At 39.4% G+C, this 21,248-nt stretch overlaps 1 protein-coding gene across 4 annotated transcripts in view; it reads right to left on the reverse strand.

The window, feature by feature from the left end:
- The window catches only part of MYRIP (myosin VIIA and Rab interacting protein), a 190,044-nt gene that overhangs the window by 10,482 nt on the left and 158,314 nt on the right, over positions 1–21,248 (reverse strand). For all 4 annotated transcript variants that reach the window (XM_052694297.1, XM_052694296.1, XM_052694298.1 and 1 more), the window contains 2 exons: positions 17,603–18,252; positions 11,385–11,624 (listed from right to left, as the gene is read on the reverse strand). In XM_052694297.1, coding sequence (XP_052550257.1) covers positions 11,385–11,624; positions 17,603–18,252 — 890 coding nt within the window. The remainder of the gene's footprint in view (positions 1–11,384; positions 11,625–17,602; positions 18,253–21,248) is intronic.

Genomic DNA, 21,248 nt, shown 5'->3' on the forward strand with positions numbered 1-21,248 from the left:
TACCTCAACCAACTGTAAGCCTTTTTTCTTCATCAGTGTTCCTGATTTGTAATTGGTTGTCACCCATCCCAATTCAGATGATTCTTACAGAAGCTTCAGCCTTCAGCACAAAACCTCCGATGGCAGTGAAATTTCACCTGCCGTAACCCTCAAGCATCAAACCCAACATCTAAACCGTACAACTTGGTGGCTGAGACAGAGCCTGTTGAAGCCAACACAACCACCACCACTGAATTTACACGCAATACATACAGTGCTGCTTTGTCTAAAAGTGAAGGAAGTTCTGATCTAAACTCAACTAATCTCTCAAACACGCATACACTTATGCATGTGAATGTGAGACCCATCCACCTACACCCTTTGTAATGCAAATGTTATTGTAACCAATATTTCAGACAGTCTTCTTAGCAGAATATGGGGAAAATAGTGTTTCTTTCATTCACACAAACGCTGGGGAGTTGAACTGGAAAACTTCGTATTCTCTTTCCTGTTGTTTGTTTCTCATTTCTATGTTAGATATGACTTTTACTGAACTACTACGTCTTTAGCAGTGTCTGCTCAATTGTAGTACACCAGTATGATAAGGCATCCTTAGCACTGTTATTTCTCTGAATTACAAGAAATAATTGGACACATGAGATTAAAAATAAAGAGAACAAAGCAAATACTGTATGCTACTGCACACAGATCTTTTGCTTGGTAGGACAGCCATGAGCAAGGAAGCCTAGGACTCTCTTACAGAGAACAAATACTTGAATCCCATAAATAGCTGACTGTTTTTTCCATTTATGTTCACAAGTGCCAATTAGGTTAAAAACAGATCAATAATTTTATAGGATAGAAAAGAAATCAATGTTACTTTGTTTTATGATTTGCTTTTACAAGTACCTAATTCTTATTCTATTTTGTCAGTAGAGAACAAGACAGAATAAAGGCCAGACACTACATTTTCATCATCTACATTTTCTTCATCATCTTTGCTGATGTGTGTTCTCCATTTCAAAACCTGTAACCTCACTTCAGTGTTCTTTTTTTTTTAATTATCCTTTGTAGTTAATGATGGATTTCCAAAAAAAGACTAAATCTAACTAGAAAAAGGTTTCTTACACCAGTATCAGAGAGTTCATACTGGCACTTATTATGAAGTACTGTGTAACAGTGTTATTATTTTCCTGGCAAATGTTCTATGATAGGAATCTGTATGAAATCGAGATTTTGAACAAAATACCCTATATTCTCAACATATATGATCAGGAGAAAAAAAGTTCAGTCAGAAACAAATAGGAATTTTAGTTTTTCCAGATTTCTGAGGTAAGTTGTTAGTGGCAAGTGCTGCTTGGCTTTTAAAACCAAACATTTGATTCACATTAAATGTTGCACAAGGCAGCCAGATGAATGTTTATAAAGCGCCTATCTCAGTGAACATATTTCGATCCTGGTTGCAGGTATCCAGGCATAGGAGTCACGGCTTTTATTTAAGCTTTTGAAACTCCTACTTTTACAGTGTGACAAGGATACAGCACTAAATATCATAGAGAAATAACAGGGACAGTAAAAACGACCTTCCTTAGAGTACCTCTGACCAGCAGATCTCACAAAAATTCAGAGCACGAGCAACACTTTGAAGTGTTTACACTTAAACTTTGTGAAAGTTCTCTGCTGAAGGCTATTCAGAAGTCAACTTTGCCTTGGGCTGCATGATGTGAGACTCAGTGTCTGCTCGAGGAAGACATGAAATAAAAATGTAGGGTGTTCAGGAGTTCTCAAACTGGAAAAACTGCATACTCAGTAAATGTTTTCACTGATGTGTCTACTTCTTCTTCAGCAGCTGTCAAAAGCTGTTTCAGTCACTCATGTTTCATAACGGCTGGCTTGCAAACATAGTAAGCTACTCTAGGGAAAATTATTTCATGCATGTAAGGAAAAAAGAAAAATTCTGGAATTTTGGTGCTTCACAATCCCTCTCTCAATCCATCACATCAAACTTAAGAGTTATGAGATTCTATAAAAATAACATTCACAGACACGCATACCAAGACCATCCTGGTAGGTGGATATTTCAAACTGCTACAGAGACCTTTGGCTGTCTAATTTATCTTGTCCATGCAAGAAAGGTCATTGTTAACACCCATAGGGCATTCACAGAGACAGCTAGCACGCCATGACAAATTCCCTCCCATCTGTCTTGTTGAGCAAAGAACATAGATGTGATACACACAGAAAGCAATTTCTATTTACAAACAGCTAGCACAGAAAAATTAAGCACAACCATTCTTCCTGAAACACCGTGATGCATCCTGTTTTCATCTGAGATACCACAATAGTCAGTTAACACCACTCTTCTCAAATTAAATTGATACAGATGATTTAAATTTGTGTGCATGCACCACTTTTGAGAATCTGACCTCCTACTGAATTTAAGAGCTTAGAGGAAAGAGGAAAACATCCATTTGTATCTTTTTATGATAATTAATGCTCAGGCTTACAAATATTGTAGATATCATCAAAAGGAGAAGTTCAGGTTCCTGAGTTCTTTGTGGAAGAGTTTTAAAACCAAAGGAATACTAAAAAAGTGTTTGTGTGTGCAAACAAATGCACACATACATGTGCCTGCGTGTTGTGAATATAACTAAAAGCATCATATGAAACATCTTTGCCATTTCCATCTGTGCTTGTGCAGATGTTTCAGTGGTCTAAGCCAGCTCTTCCTGTCAAGCCATTTCCCCTCTCTTTGGCTGACACTCCTTCCCCTGCTGACACTGCCTATATTTCTTTTTTTTCTTCTTCTTGAATTAGAAGTGCTGACACGAAGGATGATGAATAATGGAAATCAAGTAAATTGCTTTATTTATATCTGAATTTATTTATAATTGTCTTTACTTATTTATTTATACCTGAAACAATGTCAGTGTCCAAGCTGCTGAGAGTAGTCAAGCATTAAGTACTCCTAGGCAACTCAGCAGCCTATGACATCCACACATCATTTCTTGTCCATGAAAGCTATATATTTTATTGCTCAAGCTCTTTAAAGTAGTAAAGTTCTCCTTTAGTTGCCCTATTTTTCTCTTCATGCTGTACTCAGCCATTAGAATCTTCTTTTTTTTTTGGCCACTATAACATTATACTACTGTTAAGCTCTGTTAAACTGTTGTGGCAGGCAGCAACCAGTGATTCCTTAGAGCACAACTGACATCAACAGATCAAGAAATAAAGCAAGGGGAACTTCCTTTGTTGCTAAGAGTCGTGCCAGTTTTGATCACGTCAACTGCACTGCAGTTATGTTCAGCTCCAGTCTCAAGCCTGTTTCTCAGTCAATAGGCCTCACCTTCTGTGTGTGGGGAGCTTATGGGGCTGGGAGAAGAAAAGTTTGTCTTTGCTTCTGGTTCATTCATCACTTCAGGGTACCTAGACAAACTTGACAAAAACAACACCAGAACCCAAATCTGCCTTTTCCCTTCTCTGAAGCCTATGGGAGTTCACTGCAAAGCTTTGAGAAGGACCTGAAAAGACCACCACAAGTTTGCCTTCTGCATGGGCAAGCAAGAGTGAGGACACTGGCCACATCACGGTGTGGAAAGAACAGAGCTACCAAGGCCCAGCCAGCAACCTTGGCATTCAAAAGACTTGTGGCTTAAAAGTGTGTTGCAACCAATCAACACCATAAAGACTGGGAAAGGAAGCTAAAATTTCCCTTGAAATGAAGACAAGTGCACAATAATAAACTATGCTATTAAGAAATGACTCTTCTATTTGAGACTTCTTACCCTGACTTTAGTATCAATACCTCATTGACGAGTACTCATTTAGAAAAGGAAAGCCAAATCATTGTACAGAATCACCTAGTTTCTCTCTTTTTGGTTCTGCAAGGTAATTATCAATACTACATTTTTGCTAACAAAGTCAATCCACTGTCCTAACATAGTTACAGGTTTCTATAGTCATGAGGAAGGAAATTATTTTCCAGGAGGTAAAATATTATGGAAAGGAAACATTCAAGTCTTAAAATCTACCCAGCATTCTCTGTGAGTGTCTACAGCCTGACAACATTGCACAAAAGTAAAAATATTTCTTGTTTAAAATGGTCCTTGGTATTTTCACTGAAGAAAACCAAGATCCTTCGGGTGATTAAAACTCCCAGGACAAAACTTAACTCAGAGTACAGAAAAAAAGGAAAAAGTGGGGAGCAGTAATGTTTTGATGAATTAAGCATCAACCTTTGACACAAAAAAGTTGCTGCATTTTTTAATGACTGAGAAAATGGTACAACATTAATTTGTTGAGTACTATGTATGAGATACTACAAATAGCATGCATTTTAAAATACATGATAAGCATACATTTGTTTAGTGAATAAAATGAAAATATGTTCTAACACTTGATTCTTATAAACTGAGACTCAAATAGCACAGAATGTGAGATCTATTCCCACCTAAAAGAATGATAAGCAATAGACATTAGCAGCAAAAAGAGAAAGTGCCTATGCACTGTGTACAGCTTCTATAATGAATTAAGGGTTTTGTTCAATTTTAAATCGGGAGCTTAGAAAGAGTTTTGGAGACTGCTGTGATCAGGAACTGCTAAAAACGTATTGCTGAAATCGTCTTCTAAAATTTTCCTTTCAGATTTTTTAATAGACGTGAATGTGAGAATATGAAGATAATATACCTTATGTTTGCCTTCTGTTCTTTGCTGATGAAATCACATTTTCTCATAATGAATCCAAATAAGAGAGCCAGTCTGCTTCAAATATCTACTTCATGCTCATCACTGCTATCATAACACAGGTATCGTTCTGATTAGAAAACCATTTTCTGCAATGATCATTGAATCTAGTCAAGAGGTTTGGTATTTCAGGCCTAATGTTTCTAGGAAAATAATAAGAATTGGAGAATTTTGCTTGGGGAATGAGGAAACCCTCAATATCACTTTGTAACATCGCTTACGTAAGTACGTAAGAGATGTCAAAAGACACAGACAAAACAAAATGCTCTCACCTGCTGCAATACAGTGGATAAAAACTGCAGCTTTAAATGAAGATCAAAAGCCTTTTGTTTTTCCTAGATAGTGGGAAAGCAGTTAAATAAGAAGGCAGAAAAGTTATGTTAATATCTGCAGAGGTTAATAGTTATAAAGCTTCAGACTTAGAACTTCGGGATGAGCACAAGGACAAAGAAACTAACAAATATAAAATACTAGGAAGTATTATCCTCATTACTAAAATATTTAAAACAAAGCAAAGTCTGATTTATTTTATATTCAAAATAACTGATCTCATTAAGACAGATTTTGCAAATGACACATAGTTTTTCACAAAATAAAGCAGATTGGAAATATGATTTCTACCCCCACCCCAAAACAACATGGAACTAGCAACAGGAGATTTCTGCAGCAGTGCTAAGAAAAGTCAGCTATCTCTTCAATTTCTGGATGCTGTGTGTGTTTCACGTTACAAAAGGGTATGTACTCCACTTATGCCAGTCACTCATGTCTGAAACACCTGTGGTTAAATGAGATGTCTTGTGCCAAATCCCTTCTTACTGCTTACTACTGTCCCTTTCCTAGAGTTCACTGTCCCAAACAAACTCATAAAACCCATCATACTGCCACTCTCCAGAGTCAAATCAGGAGCTTTACCTTAATCTCCCTAACTTGCTTAAGTCTATTCAAACTACACTGACTGGTTTTGCATTGAAGCAGCGACAGAACCACAGCTGTGCTGTTGGCTGTGCCGGGACACTGTCACCGAGCTGAAGAGCAGCACTTTCTTGAATGCTTTCTGGGCAGATCTGACAGATCTCATCTGTCACTGCCAAATTTCTGGACTGCATAAAAAACACAACAAAACAATAACTTTTTGTGTGTGTGTGACAACCTATTTTTTTTCTGCCAATCTGTTACAGGAGTTTATACTAATCGTAACTGATTTGCTGTAGCTGTACCTGTCAAATGACTTTTATGTTTTCTTGCTAAGTAAATAAGTTTTCAATCATCACACAACTGAATGAGATTCCCATTTCATGCACACTGGACAGAGATGTCTTGCACAAACTTCACATAAGTATAAAATCCAAGACTACAGAAAACCTATTTACAAAGGTGTTGTATTCCCTGTGTGAAGCCTGCTGAAATCCCACACATTCTTCACTTCTCCAGGTAGATTCAATGGCTTAAACATGAGGTTCAGTTTGAAACACCTCAAAGTATCTGGGGACTTTCAAACACAGCTGTGAGACAGACATGAGCGACATGCCTTCCCCAGACAAGCAGCTCAAGATCCTATGGGATATCCCAAAAGGCATCTCAGATGGACAAGAAATCCAGACATAGGGAACTGCATTCAGCCCAGAAGGTGTCAGAATTGGGGGATCACAAACATCAATGTCCATTATTTTAAACATAAAAAAAATTACAATTATGCTTTGAAGCATCTATTTTACTTGAAATCACACTCAGATTTTGACAAAACACTCTCAGGATCAACTTAATTTTGCATAATAAATATCAATAAATAATATCTGGGAGAGATCTCACGAGTAGCATTTGTGTCCAGCAAAAACTAGAACATATGCTCAACTTCTTTGTTGAACTGAGGATTTAAACATTTACTTGGATACCGATCAAATTGCTTTCTAGGATGTAACTCTTGTCTGTTCCTTGAATACAGACCTGACTTATTTGCTTTATTTTTTGCTTTTAATTGGCTAGGGTATTAGTGGGGGGGAAAAAAAAAAAGACCCCCATGGCCTTTCATTATGCAGCTGGGATGAGCAGGCTTTTTAGGGGTCTGCACACTGGTTAAAGACCACAAACTGCTTCTGTAACTTAATAAGCACAAAATATTACCTATAAAAACAAGCGTGTTGTGGAGTTATATTTGCTTTAGAGAGCTGTGAACCTCCACAAGACCATTTTAGGCAATCACAGACTTAGAAACATTGAAGGTGTGATGAGGTTTTAGAAAAGTTTAAGTCATAAAATTAGCCAATGTTAATTAATTCCCATTTAACCCCTCAAGTATCATACATGATCTAAACAAGTATCTCACAGGTCAGCATTTTCCATCTTGTATCTTAAAGGCAGACATACAACACAAAAGCTCAGTTGGAGGGGAGAAAAAAAAATCCATGAATGTCCAGCATCAGCTAACTCCCAACTGAAGATGTAAGGTGTGCCAATTCTTCTCACTGATAGAAACCTTAATATATTATTTTTAAAGCATCATACAATCAGTGTGATTACATGTAATTCCCTGCTTCCACTAAAAACAGAACTCTAGACTTTTAAATGTATAGACATATAGAAAGCAGATTTTCATGAAGTATGAAGTATTCAACTGCCAGTGATCCAACAGAAGATACATGTTTTCTGAAATCTTATTCTGTGGTCAGGTGTGCTGTAATCAGTAATTCCCTGTGATTTAACATTGCTAATGTGTGCCAGAATAGAGCTTGAGAATAGAAAACTAATAGCTAACAAAGACAGGCAGCACGGCTGAAATGGACTACAAAATATATTACAGTACTAAAATATACTAAAATACAGTTTAGTCTGTGGTCAGAAGCTCAAAGTGGACTGTAGGCAACAAAGCTTTGCTCAGTTAGAGCAACTATAGATTTGCTTCGAAACTTCATGCCCATATCAGAAGTTTGGGTCTCTGGCTGAGAATGTCCAACATCTGTAACTCCCTATACACGTATTCTTCTAAAATCAGGCTTTTAAAAATGACAGTTTACAAGGGTCTCTGACTTTTGAGGCATCTAAAATTACTGGTTCCTTGAAAATATGTTTTCTGTGCTTGTCTCCATTGAGACATGTCATCTAGTCATTTACAAGTTAATGCATGGGTACATATGCTTTAGATTCTGGATGGTCTTGAAGTATGTTGGACTGGATGATCACTGAAGGTCCCTTCTGATGGAACTCTTTCCCCTCCCCTCCCATTCCCTCCCCTCCCCTCCCCTCCCCTCCCATTCCCTTCCCTCCCCTCCCCTCCCCTCCTCTTCCCTTCCCTTCCCTTCCCTTCCCTTCCCTTCCCTTCCCTTCCCTTCCCTTCCCTTCCCTTCCCTTCCCTTCCCTTCCCCTTCCCCTTCCCTTCTGATATGTCTTTGCATTTTAGATTACATAGCCACAACTAGTATTACACACTATCAACTTCAGGATTTCATTGAAGGATGTTGATCAGTCCAACAAGACTTTCCAAAGACAAGATATGCATCAGAGAATTTAAATTACCTATAATGATGACTATCATGAATCAGTCTGTTTATTTCTACACAGCTGAAGCAAGTTCAGCTCTCAATTCCTCTGAAGCCATGACCATGTATAATACTGGATATTTTGGTTTCTTCATTACAGGCAAAAAGAATACATAATGTGACAATGAATGACTAAGACTTTTCTTCAACAAAAATCAACAAAAAATAAAGAACTGTGAGCATTAATGTTTTCCTGAATACTGTACATCTCTTTTAAACTTAAGAAAATTTTACTATGAAAAATGTATTAAGCAGTACATTATTTTAAATAATTGAGATACAAATGTTAAAGTAAAATACATATATGTAAAACAATACTCTAGATGCACTGAGTAAATACACCACAAAAAGGATGTGCAAATCTCATGTACCTAATATAACTGCTCAGCCCTAGAACTGTCACTAGAGGCAGGAGTTTCCAAACACCTGCAGAGAAAGAACCAATTTACTCAGTTTAAGCATTTCATTTTTTTTCCCCAGTGATTACTGGGGAACTTCAACAAGTTGTTTTAAGCCAAAAATCTAGCACTTCCATTCAGAGAAATAGGAAACACAGCTGGAGACATCAAGCCAAACTGAAGATGAAACAGCAGCTACTTCCACTGTATGGCAGGTAAGAATCTGGAGGTAAAAGTATATACAAGCACAGGTTTGAGGCAGAATCTAGGAGTAAAGGGTTTGAAGCTACATCCATAGATTATCTTAGGCCTATTCCATCCTCCTTGATGAAAATGGGACTTTCACCCTGGAATGCTAATTCATTTCTGCTCTGGTCCTTGTTCCCAGAATGGCTTTTTATTTCAGTCAGCAATGGTCAACATGTCCACATAAGAAGCCCAGTGCCGCCCCTCACTAGTCAAACATTCTTATCTTCCAGGTCCACTCAGGCTTCTTATTGTTTGCTGTGTGGCTACTCATCTCTTGGGATCTTGACTGCATAGAAGCTCAGCTTTGAACAAGAGTTGGCCACTTCCCTATTATTCATCATTTGAAAAGTATTTTACTCAAATGATAAGAAGAACTAATATACCAAGATGTGGAAGCCGGATCAAGAGATCCAGGTTGACCACGGAGACAGTGTCCAAAAATATAGTTATGGTGTCAGGAAAGCTAATATCCACCTGGAGTTGAATTTGGTGAAGAACACAAATGGCAACAAGCTTCTGCAGGTAAACCAGCAACAAAAGGTAGATGAAGGAAAATGGGCCCCATTACTGAAGTGAAATGGTGACATGAGACAAGAAAAATGCTATGGCTAAACAATACTGTCTTCAGCTCAACTTACACACTCTCAGGCCCCTGAGTCCAATAGAAAAGTCTGGAACAATGAAGAAAAGCTCTTGATAGATGAGCAAACATCTCAACAAATGGGACACATGCATGTTCACAGGACCTGATGGAGCACGCTCACCAGAGCTAAGGGAGCTGGCCATTGGCACTGGGAGATTGCTCATCTTCATTTTTGAAAGATGATGATAATTTGGGGAATGTTGCTGGGCACTGATCCAGAATCAAATCCTCCTGAAAGCCACTTTCAAACATGAAAAACAAGATGGTGACTGGGAGTAGTTAGCATGGATTTATGAAAGAAAAATCATGCCTGGCCAACCTGATTGCTTTATACAATGAAGTAAATGACTATTTCACTACACTTGAAGAGCATAAAATGATATTTTGGCTTTAATGAAGCTTTCAGTACTGTCTGTCATAGTATCCTCTTATATGAACTGAACAAGTATGGACTAAATGTGTAGACAGGTAGACAGTGAGGTGGGTTGAAAACTGCCTGAACTGTTGGTTTGAAATGGTTATGCTGAGAGGCTTTAAGTCCAACTGGAAGCCAGCCACTAGTTGTATACCTGTGTGGCCAGTACTGGGGCCAGTACTGTTTATTATCATCATTATTGGCAGAAACAATGAATCAGAGAATAAATTAGGAGGAGTGGTTGAGACCTGAGATGGCCTTCTTGCCATTCAAGAAGGGACCTTGACAAGCTGGAGAAACAGGCTGACAGGAATTTCATGAAGTTCAACAACAGGAAATGCAAAATTCTGCATCTGGGGAGGAATTCTCCCTTGTATCAATATAGGCTGGAGACTATCTGGCTAGGATACAGCTTGACAGAAAAGGAAACAGGATCCTGGAGGACATCAAGTTGCACATAAGCCAGCCATGTGCACTTGCAGAAAAGAAGGCTACCAGCATCTAACAGACAAAGGAAAGAGATTACCCTCCCCCCCCACACACACGTTAAATTTAGCTCATCTGTGGTTTACCAAGACAGACCAGCAATATCAAATTATTCAACAGAATATGTAGGTTAGCTTAGGATATAACACAATGCAATTAAAGTCCAGAATTAAAGGCTATAGATAGGACTCGAGGAATTCTCCTGTATGGTGAACTGAGCACAAAAATGGTTGAACACAGCACCAAGTACACCCTACGATATGAAAAGAAATTCAGAAACAGGAAGAGAGCAGATGTTAAGCCCTGTGGGGTGACACTGAAGTCAGACTTCATATTGTAAGGGTGAAATGAAATGAGTGGAAGATCTCCTCCATTATCAGAATTGGATTATTCATTATCTGGCACTAGATTACCATTTTGCTACAATATGTCACCACTGACTGGAGCTGCTTATTTGGCAGCATAAAAGGGCTGTAAAGTTCTAAGGAAGCACAGAATATCCCTACAGATAGAGGTAAAAGAAGAATCTATAATATCAGAATGAGCTAAACAATACTAAGAAAAGGAAAGCAAACAACAGGACTGAAAAAAATTAATGAGCTAGAGGAAAAAAAAAAAAAAAGGAGATATGGATATAGTTTTAAGTAAAAACATATGTGCAGATTCTCCATCAGCATAAACAGACATAATTCCATTAGCATCAGTCACTTGACAGGTTTATTACACAATGTTCACTGCTTCTGAGTTAATGCTGTAGGCTCACAGGATGGAACAATTACCTTAGTTGAAGCTTTACCTGCACAAGAGATGCAAGCTCAGAAGCACTTCAGGGATTGAAGTTTTTTAATCAGCCAACATTTGATTTTCTAGACACAAGTTCCTCTGTCTGGATTCTAATTTGTAAAGCATGGACCTTCTTCCCTGTAATAAGCACTCACCTTCTTTAACTCCTCCTGAATGCTTTTGCCATTTTCTTCTGAGGACAAACTTTCCTTCTGGTTTTCAGGGTCTGTTCTAGGTTCAGACTCTTGTTCTTCACCAGAAGATGTTTCTTTGTCACTCATTTTAGCAGCAAGCTGAAATAACCTGGATTTAAGCTCCTCTTCCATAAGTTCAGGCTTGATATTCTGATGTTGATCCTCACTGCTTCTATCTGTTTCTGATAAATCATCCAAATCCTACAAAGAAATTAGAAGAACAGTGTAAAACAGTATAGGTACAGAAGGAAAGCAGTTTCATAGAAAAGGGTATACGTACAATCAGAGTGCAGACAGGATAGAAAGAAAGCAAACAATGTGGGCTGAAAAAGAATTACCACATCTTAACAGAGGAAGGCCAACCTACACCTGTTGTGTTGGATAATGTTTCTAATTCCTGGCTTTTATATCACATTGAAAGGAGCTACTAAAATCATTACACATCTCAGTGCAGCTAATAAAATGAAAGAATAAATGGCATTTCTCATTCCCAGTACTGCACTGTCATCACTCTCAGTTATGGTACATATAGGGAAACTGAAGTGCAAGAAGTAACTTATTCTGACAGCCTGGCAGTTGTGTCCACCTTCAAGCTGAAAGCCAGGCTCAGATTCCTTTCCTGCTGGTCCTGAGCATTATTCTTATTTTCCTAAGGGTTACTGGAAGCAAGGTTTGAAAAGTAACTTATTGTTGGCTTTTTTTTAAAGCAACATTCATTAAGATTTCCAGCTTTCCCAGTGACTGTTACATAGGTGGACCCACTACAGCTAGAACTATTTTCCAAACACCAGCCTCCTTAGAATGTGACTTCAGGAGCATCTTCTTTTCTTACCTCTGAATCCTCAAAGTGAAAGTACTCATATGTTTGGTTAAATAGGGTGGGAAACAGACCTGACCACAAGTTTTTCATTTTGCAGGCTGAATAGAAAGAAAGCAAAATCCTTTTACGTGCCTGCCTAGCACAGTGCCTGCTCAACATTTAATCATGTGCGGAGCATGCTTTCTTCTTTCTGCAACCCAGGAGGAGGCTACAAAGAACACAGCCTGGACTTGGAAGCAGCAGGCACACTGCAGCAGATCTAAGATAATGGTTCGGAGCAAACTTCAGACAGGATATTATTCCTATTTGGCAGGAAATTTGCCTTGCGCTCTCTTACTGTGACAGGACCAGACATGGCCGGAGAGACTAAAAGCTGCGTTTTCTCTGCCATTTATTTGGAAATACATAAGCAGATTTGCTTTGCACAGCTACTCTCTCTCTGCAGCCTCAGCAGCAGCATTTATGGATGGACCAATTGCCTCCAGTTCTCACAGCAAATGTTAACTCTGATGATTCCCTCAAATCCTCCTCACTCAACTGCTCTTCATGGTGACACGTTATGTTTGTAGTGTCAACCTTCATCTCTCATACAGTAAACTGTACTGTATTCCCAGGCACTTTCACAGCTTAGGGTTACAATTTGGTATTGAAAAATACATACTAAGCTACTGTAAGATCTGAAATTTGCTGCTGAATCCATCTATCCAGTAATTTGGAGAAAAACTATCACAATTTAGATAATTTACGGCACATTTGCATTTTAGGAGATGCAATTCATTAGCTTGAAATATTTATTATTAGTTACCTAGTCTCAGCTAATTACTAAAATCCCTCTTTATTTAATGTGGGTATTTGGGCATTTATTTAATGGTACCTCTGAAGACCTACTCTCCTGCTTCCAGATGATGTGGTTTAGGATCACAAGACTTGCTAGTGAGCTCTGACAGCTCTGCACCACGAGTGTAGGCTTCCTCAAGAAATATCTGGGCAGGAAGAGTACGGTTTAGCCTGGAGTTGAGACTGCAAGGGAGCAAAAAAACCACCATTCTATGCAGACACAGAATTTCAGCATAGAGTCCTGTGGGAGGACGCACTTTGAGGGTGTTTATTTGCTTACAGCTGGATTCTTATTCCCCATCTTTCTGCTTGCCAGCCTCCTCACATTCAGCAGCTGGAGTATTTACATCTGTAGGAATTGTCAGTTCCTGCTTTCACGCAGAGATAATGATATCCTGAAATGCTACATTTTGCTGCTTCTGTTATTGCTGGGCTGCTTGACTTGTGTTTGACTATTTGTGAGGAAATGTTACCTCCTCTGTGGATTAGCTGATTAAAAATGCATTAGAAGCCGTGACAATGAATAAAAATAATAAAGACACTGAAAAGTATTATTTATTTAATAGATGCTCTCTTAAACTTCATTATTCTTTACTGGTCACACTTTTGCTCTATCTGCTAAGTTTACTGACATCTTTTTGTTCATATAAATCATTGTGTAAGTTCCTATCAGCATGTATCAGCAGTAAATAACATAAACATCTGCAAACAAGAATGAAAGGCCTGCTGGTTCATCTGAAAGCAGAGCCTGAGGGAGGGTCTGGCAGGCTGACACAGCCACACTAAAAGTAAATCAAGTAGGTTTAATGCAATTGTAAATCGTTTGGCAGACAATGAAGAGGAAATACACTTTTCCTAATACACACTGGACAAATCCTTGCAAGCAAATGGCTGATAACTCAGAGTAATCTCAGTGAATGCAAAAGCCTCAAAATAAAGTAAGCAAGCCAAATGCTGTCTCTGAGGCTCCAGAAGGTCCCTGCTACATTATAAACCCTGGACAGAAAAGATCCATTCAAATAGGAAATAGATTAGAAATTCCAGTTTCCAGATGAAGAAGACCCAGATAGTGAGTTTGCAGGCAGCTTCTCAGTGAGAACTGGGGCAGTTTCAGGGCAGCTGTTCCCATAAATACACCCCAAGCACCATCCTGCGGGCACCAGCAGTCCCACAATGCTCCCCCCTACCTGGCTGCAGGGCAGGAAAGCTGCAATGTATGGGGAAGGTCTTCTGATAAAAGAATCAAATTTGTAATGAGGGCACTTTCATCACTGGAAGCAATTAAGTAATAATTACTTTCCATCAGACATCTAAGAATTACAGCTACACTAAGCAACATCTCCACTCAAAATGATAACGAAGGCCAATAAAGCAACAACAATAATGATGACGAAAACAGTCTGATGGTTTGAGTGGTCACTTCTTGCAAAGAAGTTGGAAAATAATTCCTGTTACAAGCAGGGTAGGTGGATAAAAGGCTGCACCACTCAATTATGGCTCCCCAGGAATTTTAGTCTTCTATGCTCCATAAGCAATCAGAAACTTGTTAGTAGGACTTTGGTTTTGTCAGGACAGTTTTCACATCCCACTGTGCTTGCTTCATGGCTGTGTTTACAACATTTCTATGGGCAACCTGCTAAAGGAGGCTGTTCTTTTACCCATCATAAAGTGGCAAAAATCTCCCCAAATTCAGCTGCCCAGAGAAGCTGTGGTGCCCCATCTCTGGAGGCACTCAAGGTCAGGTTGGATGGGGCCCTGGCAGCCTGGTCTGGTGGGTGGCTGCCCTGCCCACGGCGCAGCAGCAGAACTGGGTGGGCTTTAAGGTCCCTTCCAACACGAGCTATTCCATGAAATATTAAGCTCCCTTGTTTGAGTGCAATCCCAGACAGTTCTATGAAATGTTCTATAAAATTCAGTTGTAAGATACAAACTGACTGCAATTGTTCCAGAATGTTACTGGTGACAGCTCTGCAGATTTGGAGAAGGGAGAGAGCAAAGAGCCTGCTTTCCTTTTATTGTGAGTCTCAGAGAAGATAGTAAAGAGACAAATTAAAAAGAAAGCCCAATGCTTAGACTGCTAAATTGATCTCTTATTCTAAAATATGGATGAAAACATAACTGTTAACAAGTTATTGTGTTATGATTACAATGCAGTAAGATATGGAAAAAGTATGTTTCTTCACTGCAATTTACATATGATCAGTTGTTCACTGACGTTGTGATGCAATTTTGTGTGTTTTCAGTAAATTCTCTTTAATCTCAGTATGTGAAAACGTACACAGAGTGAAAACTACATAGTGAAATGTCCTTAAGCTGACAGTCAGCAGTTCACTATGCATGTATGCTACCATCTTTTGCAAACTGTTTACATGTAAGTCCCTCTCTGATGCAGCCTCCATGGCTCTAGGTCAATGCACTACTTTGGGGATCACATGAAATCCCCACATCCTTTAATTTTATTTTTCCAAGAAATGGAAATGATGCTTAGTTAATTTAGTATAATAGCTCAAATCTGACCCCTTAGGCTCTTAATCATTGTAATTGTTTCCTAGGTTTTTTCATCCCTAGCAATTTCCTTGCTATGATGGCTTCTGGCCAGCCCCTTCCTGCTCTGTACCAGAGAATGGAGTTTTCTGTACCAGAGAATGGAGAAACAAACAGCAGCTGGCAGGCACTGATGGTCCCACCAGGGTGTGTGCCTACACACAAACTAAAGGCATGCACCCAGCCATACTACTTCCCAGGGAAAATTGCACTGCTTTAAGGGCATGCGTGTGATCTTGAGTGAGAGCATTGCTGCCTGCCCCACTATGGCTGAAGGAGCAGAGAGCAGAAAGAATCTCTTTTTGCCCACATGGTAAAATGAAAGGGAGAATGGCTCAGAGACCCAAACCTTGCATTTTGAGCACAACAGAAAGGTACAGTCAGCACTGAAGATGCAAGTTTCAACTCATAAGAGAGTTGAAAAGAGCAATTGTTTTCTGCATCAGGTTGCACTCTGAGACACAAACTGGTCTGCTGAAGGATGCAGTCATGCGTGTCTGGAGGCACCCCGCTTCTCTGCTCTCCACTGGAGGAACATCTGCAGGACTTACCTGCAACAGAGCAGTAGAACATAGGAAGCCACAATATGAGACAGACACCCACAGAACATGCACAAATACACGAAGCCAGAAATGGAAAGACAGATGTCTACAAGACAGTCCTTGTGGAGTCCCTGGAAAAGTCCTGTCATCTCATCTGATGTTCTAAGAGGTCGCTAATGGCTACTGAAGTGCTGTTGGAGCATATGAAAGTCCCCTTCAAAATCTGGAGCTCACAAACATATGAGGACACGACTATAAATGACTCAGCGCAGAACACCCACACCTGCCTCCTAGAAGCAGATGGATAGATGCAGAATTAACTATAGTTTATCCTACATTAAAAGCCTGCCTTAAATCCTAGAACCCTAGTCTTGACCTATCAAGGTCCAAGTTGTACCAGGAGAGGTATGTAACAGTTGTTTCCAGGAGAGATATGGGCTAGGAGCATAAGCAAACAATTCCAGCCATCCTAACATTTCTCAGACAGCTTTAAAGATCAGATTGTGATCAGAAGTATAGGGAGAAGACAGCGTTTTGCTCCTTGCCTCAGACTCACCACTGCAGCATTGCAGCAATGATCCAGCTACAGGAGTTGAGAGGAGTAGGACACAAGAAATGGAACTGGACAAGAGGTCAGGATTCTCCTCCACCAGACTGAGAAGTGTGCTTGCATGGCTGGTAAACGCTGGGGGACAACTGGATCCCCTATATAATACTAGTCTCTAACTTGGACAAATCCTAAACAGAGAAGACTTTTTGCTTTCATGTTATCTCCTGCACGTTTAAGATAAATGTTTGGGGAGTGCTTTACTGTCTTTAAGTTCTGTGATAGTTTTTTTCGAGTTAAAGTACTTACATGCTATTTGCTTCTTAATCAAATGACAAATCACTTAAATGGAAGTAGTATGTGAACACTGACTGTAACACACCAGAACTGAAACAGTCAAGTGATTAATAAAAAGCAGACAGTGTTTGGACCATATTTCAAAATCATTAATTCCTGAGTTTCTACTGCTCCTTAGCTTTATCCTATACCAGGACATTTGCAAACAGCACAGTCAGGACTCCCAGGCATATGAGTTCATTCTTATTCCAAGAACAAAGGAGTAAAAAAACAGATACCATCTACAGGTGATTACTCAACATTTGATGGCTATTGGCAGATCCTGACTTTTTCTTAAGGAGTATTGTATTTTTCAGCATTACTGATGTGATTGATCAGATGAAAGTGGCACATCTGAGAAAGAAGCAAAGCCTGCTCATGGTATATTTAACACTTTACCTTTTGTTTCTTCTTGGTTATGAGGCATAACAAAGATAAGGCTTGCAAGAACACTCCATCTCCCACTCACAATTCACATGCTATTGCCAGCACAATTTAATTAGTTTTGCCTATATGTATAATTTTAGATTGCATTCAGTAAGATCACAATTACCTGTCTTAAATTCTTCATGTTGGCTTTTGTGTGATTTTTTCCTTCAGATAATTCTTCAGAGATCGTTTTGTTCTTTTTCCATCTTCTTGATCTCTTTTCTAAATCATACTGAACTTCTTCAGTCTCACTGCTATCTGAATACTCCAGGCTGGTTGCCTGTGGGTTGAAGTTCACATCCAGTTCTCCATGGAAATGTTTTTTTTCCATTCTGGGCACATCGCTCTGAGTTCTGCTTTGTAACCAGAGAAGTTTGCTAGGTCTTTTAGCTTCCTGGGAAGAGTTTACCGACGATGTTTCAGAATCAGAGAACAGCGTCTCAGTATTGGTGTATAACCCAGAGGAAGGTGAGGTGACTGCCTGGTACTGATCATTGCCATAAACCCATTCAGAATCATACTGGGAGTTGGTACAATAGAAATCATCCGGTAATTGCCGAGGCCTCCGCCGCAGCTTGTTCAAGGCCACATTCCAGTCGTAATCATCCTCGCTGTCTGAGCCCATCTCGTCATATGCAGACACAACGCTGGATTCATTCTCCAAAGCTTCAAATACTTGACTCTTTGGTTTGGCGAGCATCCGAGGGCGAGGCAAAGAAACATTCTGCAGAGCTACCCAGTTTCCATCAGTGCTTTGTAAAACGGGAGGCGGATCTATGAAAACGAAAGAATAACAAACTCTTCAAATATCATACATTATCACAGTGTGGAGAGCTCTTGATGCCTGCTTGTAATTGTCTGGCCACAGATTGGAGATTTCAACAAAACCAATGGGCAAACGCATCGTGAATTGCTATCCTGCTGCTATCACGAATTCTCTCATGTTCTGAACTATGCTGCTGTATTTCTGATCAGAAGTCACCACTTAAAGTCATGGTGATGACAACTTGAAATATGAGAGTCCTTAAACCAAGACTCCTCCCCCCCTGAAAAAAATATTAGGAAAGGATGAAGGAAACCATGACACAGACATCTATAAATCCCATATTTTGCATATGTCCTTGATTCTATGTGCAGTTTTGACATCCCATCTCAAAAAGAAAAGATGGAAAAAGGATGGAGAAGAGCAAAAAAGTGTGAGCCAGATTCTGAAAGGGCTTCCTTTTAAGGAACAATCAAGCCAGAGTGTTCTGGAGGAGACAGAGCATACATTTTGGAAGAGATGAGGCAATCTCCTTCAGCCTAATCACTATAGGACATAAAGTAAAACTAGAGACATCTAGTTTCAAGATCAACAAAAGAAAAAAAATAATAATAATTAAAAAAAAAGATAAAAAAGGGATGCAATGGGTAACAGACCTGCCTAAAGATGTTAGGGATGCCTGAAATGAATCTGTAATAACACGGAGATGGCTATGGATGTAGAAGAGAAATCCACTGAAAGTCACTAAATACAAAAAAAAGACTTCCAGCTGACATACACTCTTTACTATAATCGCTGATATACGAAGAAGACAAAATATCAAGCATGAGAATCATTCTCACAAATGAAGAGCTTTCTTACATTTTCCAGCAATGCTCCCTAATTCCAGCACAGGACTCTCTTGAGAGAAAGAAGACCACTTTTCCTTAAAAACCTCACTTCTTTCAAACAAAGCAATCAGCTTTGGGAGACAGAGAAGAAGTTGAATTCGGCTGTGCCATGTTACACAAAAGTAATACAGTGGATTCCCATTCCATTATGCTTTTTTCCCTCTCCCAAGCCACATCCCTTGATTTTGTTTAGCAACTACACATAAGAATCATCCTCAGTTATCTGAAGAGAGGATAATGATTGATTAGATCCTACAGGGTAAGCAGGATGGAAAGGCAACTCACTGAGAAATTTACATTCAAAAAACTTCAAGTCATATGAAATGGGCCCTTTTGATTTTCCAAACCAAAGTCACTTATTTGAAAGAATGGACTTTGTGCACAGTTCTTAAGGTGCACATCATCATTTACCCAAGAGAAAATTAAAACAGATTTTAAGAAGTCTCGTTAGGAAACTATTGCAAAAAGGGAAAAAAGTGCAAAGTCAGTATTCGTCTCTTGAGAAATCATTTAAACCAGTCTAGTCAAAATGAATTGTGAACTGCTTTTTGGCCATGTGGCTACAAAAGCCCACTAATGTAACCGCTTCAAACTCTCGGCTAAGATTTCTTGCATTTTCTGCATCTAATACAAGCTATTTACTACTCAAGAATAAGGTTCTATTTACACATATTAGCACACTCAATTATTTAATATAAGTTCTACAGGCAGCTCAATTTCATCACAGATATGGTTCTTAAGTGAAAAGAAACAGAGCAAATATTCTGAATAGAGCACCTGAAAGGAAATTGGGTCAATTTGCCATTCTGCTCTGGTTAAGCAACTGTTAAGTACTAAATTGCTGAACAGTTGAATTCAATGGGATCGAAGTGAGTTCTTAAATTTAAGTACATAATTAACTGCTTTACTGAAAATAGGCCTCCAACTAAAATGCCCAGGAAAACAACATTTCCAACAGGAGACTGAAGGAACAGTTCACAAATAAAGGATACTTAGCTAAGTCACATTTTAATACTACTTTATTACCACCCAATTTTCAGGTAGAGGACACTATTCATGCTGTCTGATTTTCAGCCTCCCAGCTTCTCTAATACCACTCAGTTGGCATTACAGAAACACAAATGGAATTGATGGGAAGTCCCATCAGGGATCGCTGCAGGGATCAGACAGATGCAGCAGCTCTACAGCTGCCTTGGGATAAAGCACAGAAATGAGCAGCTTCTGTGTCCTGGAGGAAAAATAGCAAGAGGCAGGTCAGCTCTGCTGCTGTGCCCCTTGGAACCAGGTCTGCTGCTGAAATGAACAGTTCACTATCTCCCATTGTGCCAACATGATCATTATTAGTGTGTCTGTGAGGATGAAAACTAAGCTGCTCCTTTGTGCAGCAGTTACTTGACATGGCCTCACAAACAGTAAGGCAGGAACAAGAGAGGCAAAGGAAACTGGCACCCCAACAGCAGAAGCCACATTCTTCAGTGACAGACTGTACTTATGTCACCTTGAAGCAAGCAGGGAACTGCACTCTAACCCACAGTGCTGGCTTAGTAATGGGGCTAACTTATGATGCTGCTCCACTTATTTTTCACATTCGCATTCATATACAATGTACACAGAGAGGGCATTTAATCTAGGGCAACTGCTTGTTCTCACCCATTCAGCTGCATCAAACCTGCAGGGCTGCACAGGTGAATTCATCAGGGTAGAAAATGAATGTGTGAGGGAAATCTTAAACTTGAATTATTTCACTGTTTGGTTCACTATGTAGCCTCACAAACGTTAACTTGTGCAGCAGAAGGGAGGCTACAGGCATCTGCAAACTCCTTTCACTGGAGAACAAATAACTAGGCAAAAAAACAACACAGCCCTTAGGCTCCTGTATCTTAAAAGCTCTGAAACACATCCAAGTTAGATGCCTAATGCTTCGTAATACTCCAAAATCAACTTCCCAAAGGCCCAAATTTTGAATCTGTTATTGGAAAAAAACAATGGTAGGATAAGCAGTGATACAGTCCAATGCAATCATGACACCCTCAGCATTACCAAACAGACATACAGACATAGACATTTTCATATGTGACCTCTGCAAGCACAGATGCCAGCAGAAATTTCCTAGAAGA

Source organism: Tympanuchus pallidicinctus, unplaced genomic scaffold, assembly GCF_026119805.1.
Source record: "Tympanuchus pallidicinctus isolate F22 unplaced genomic scaffold, pur_lepc_1.0 scaffold3, whole genome shotgun sequence".
In the NCBI taxonomy this organism is placed as follows: Eukaryota; Metazoa; Chordata; class Aves; order Galliformes; family Phasianidae; genus Tympanuchus; species Tympanuchus pallidicinctus.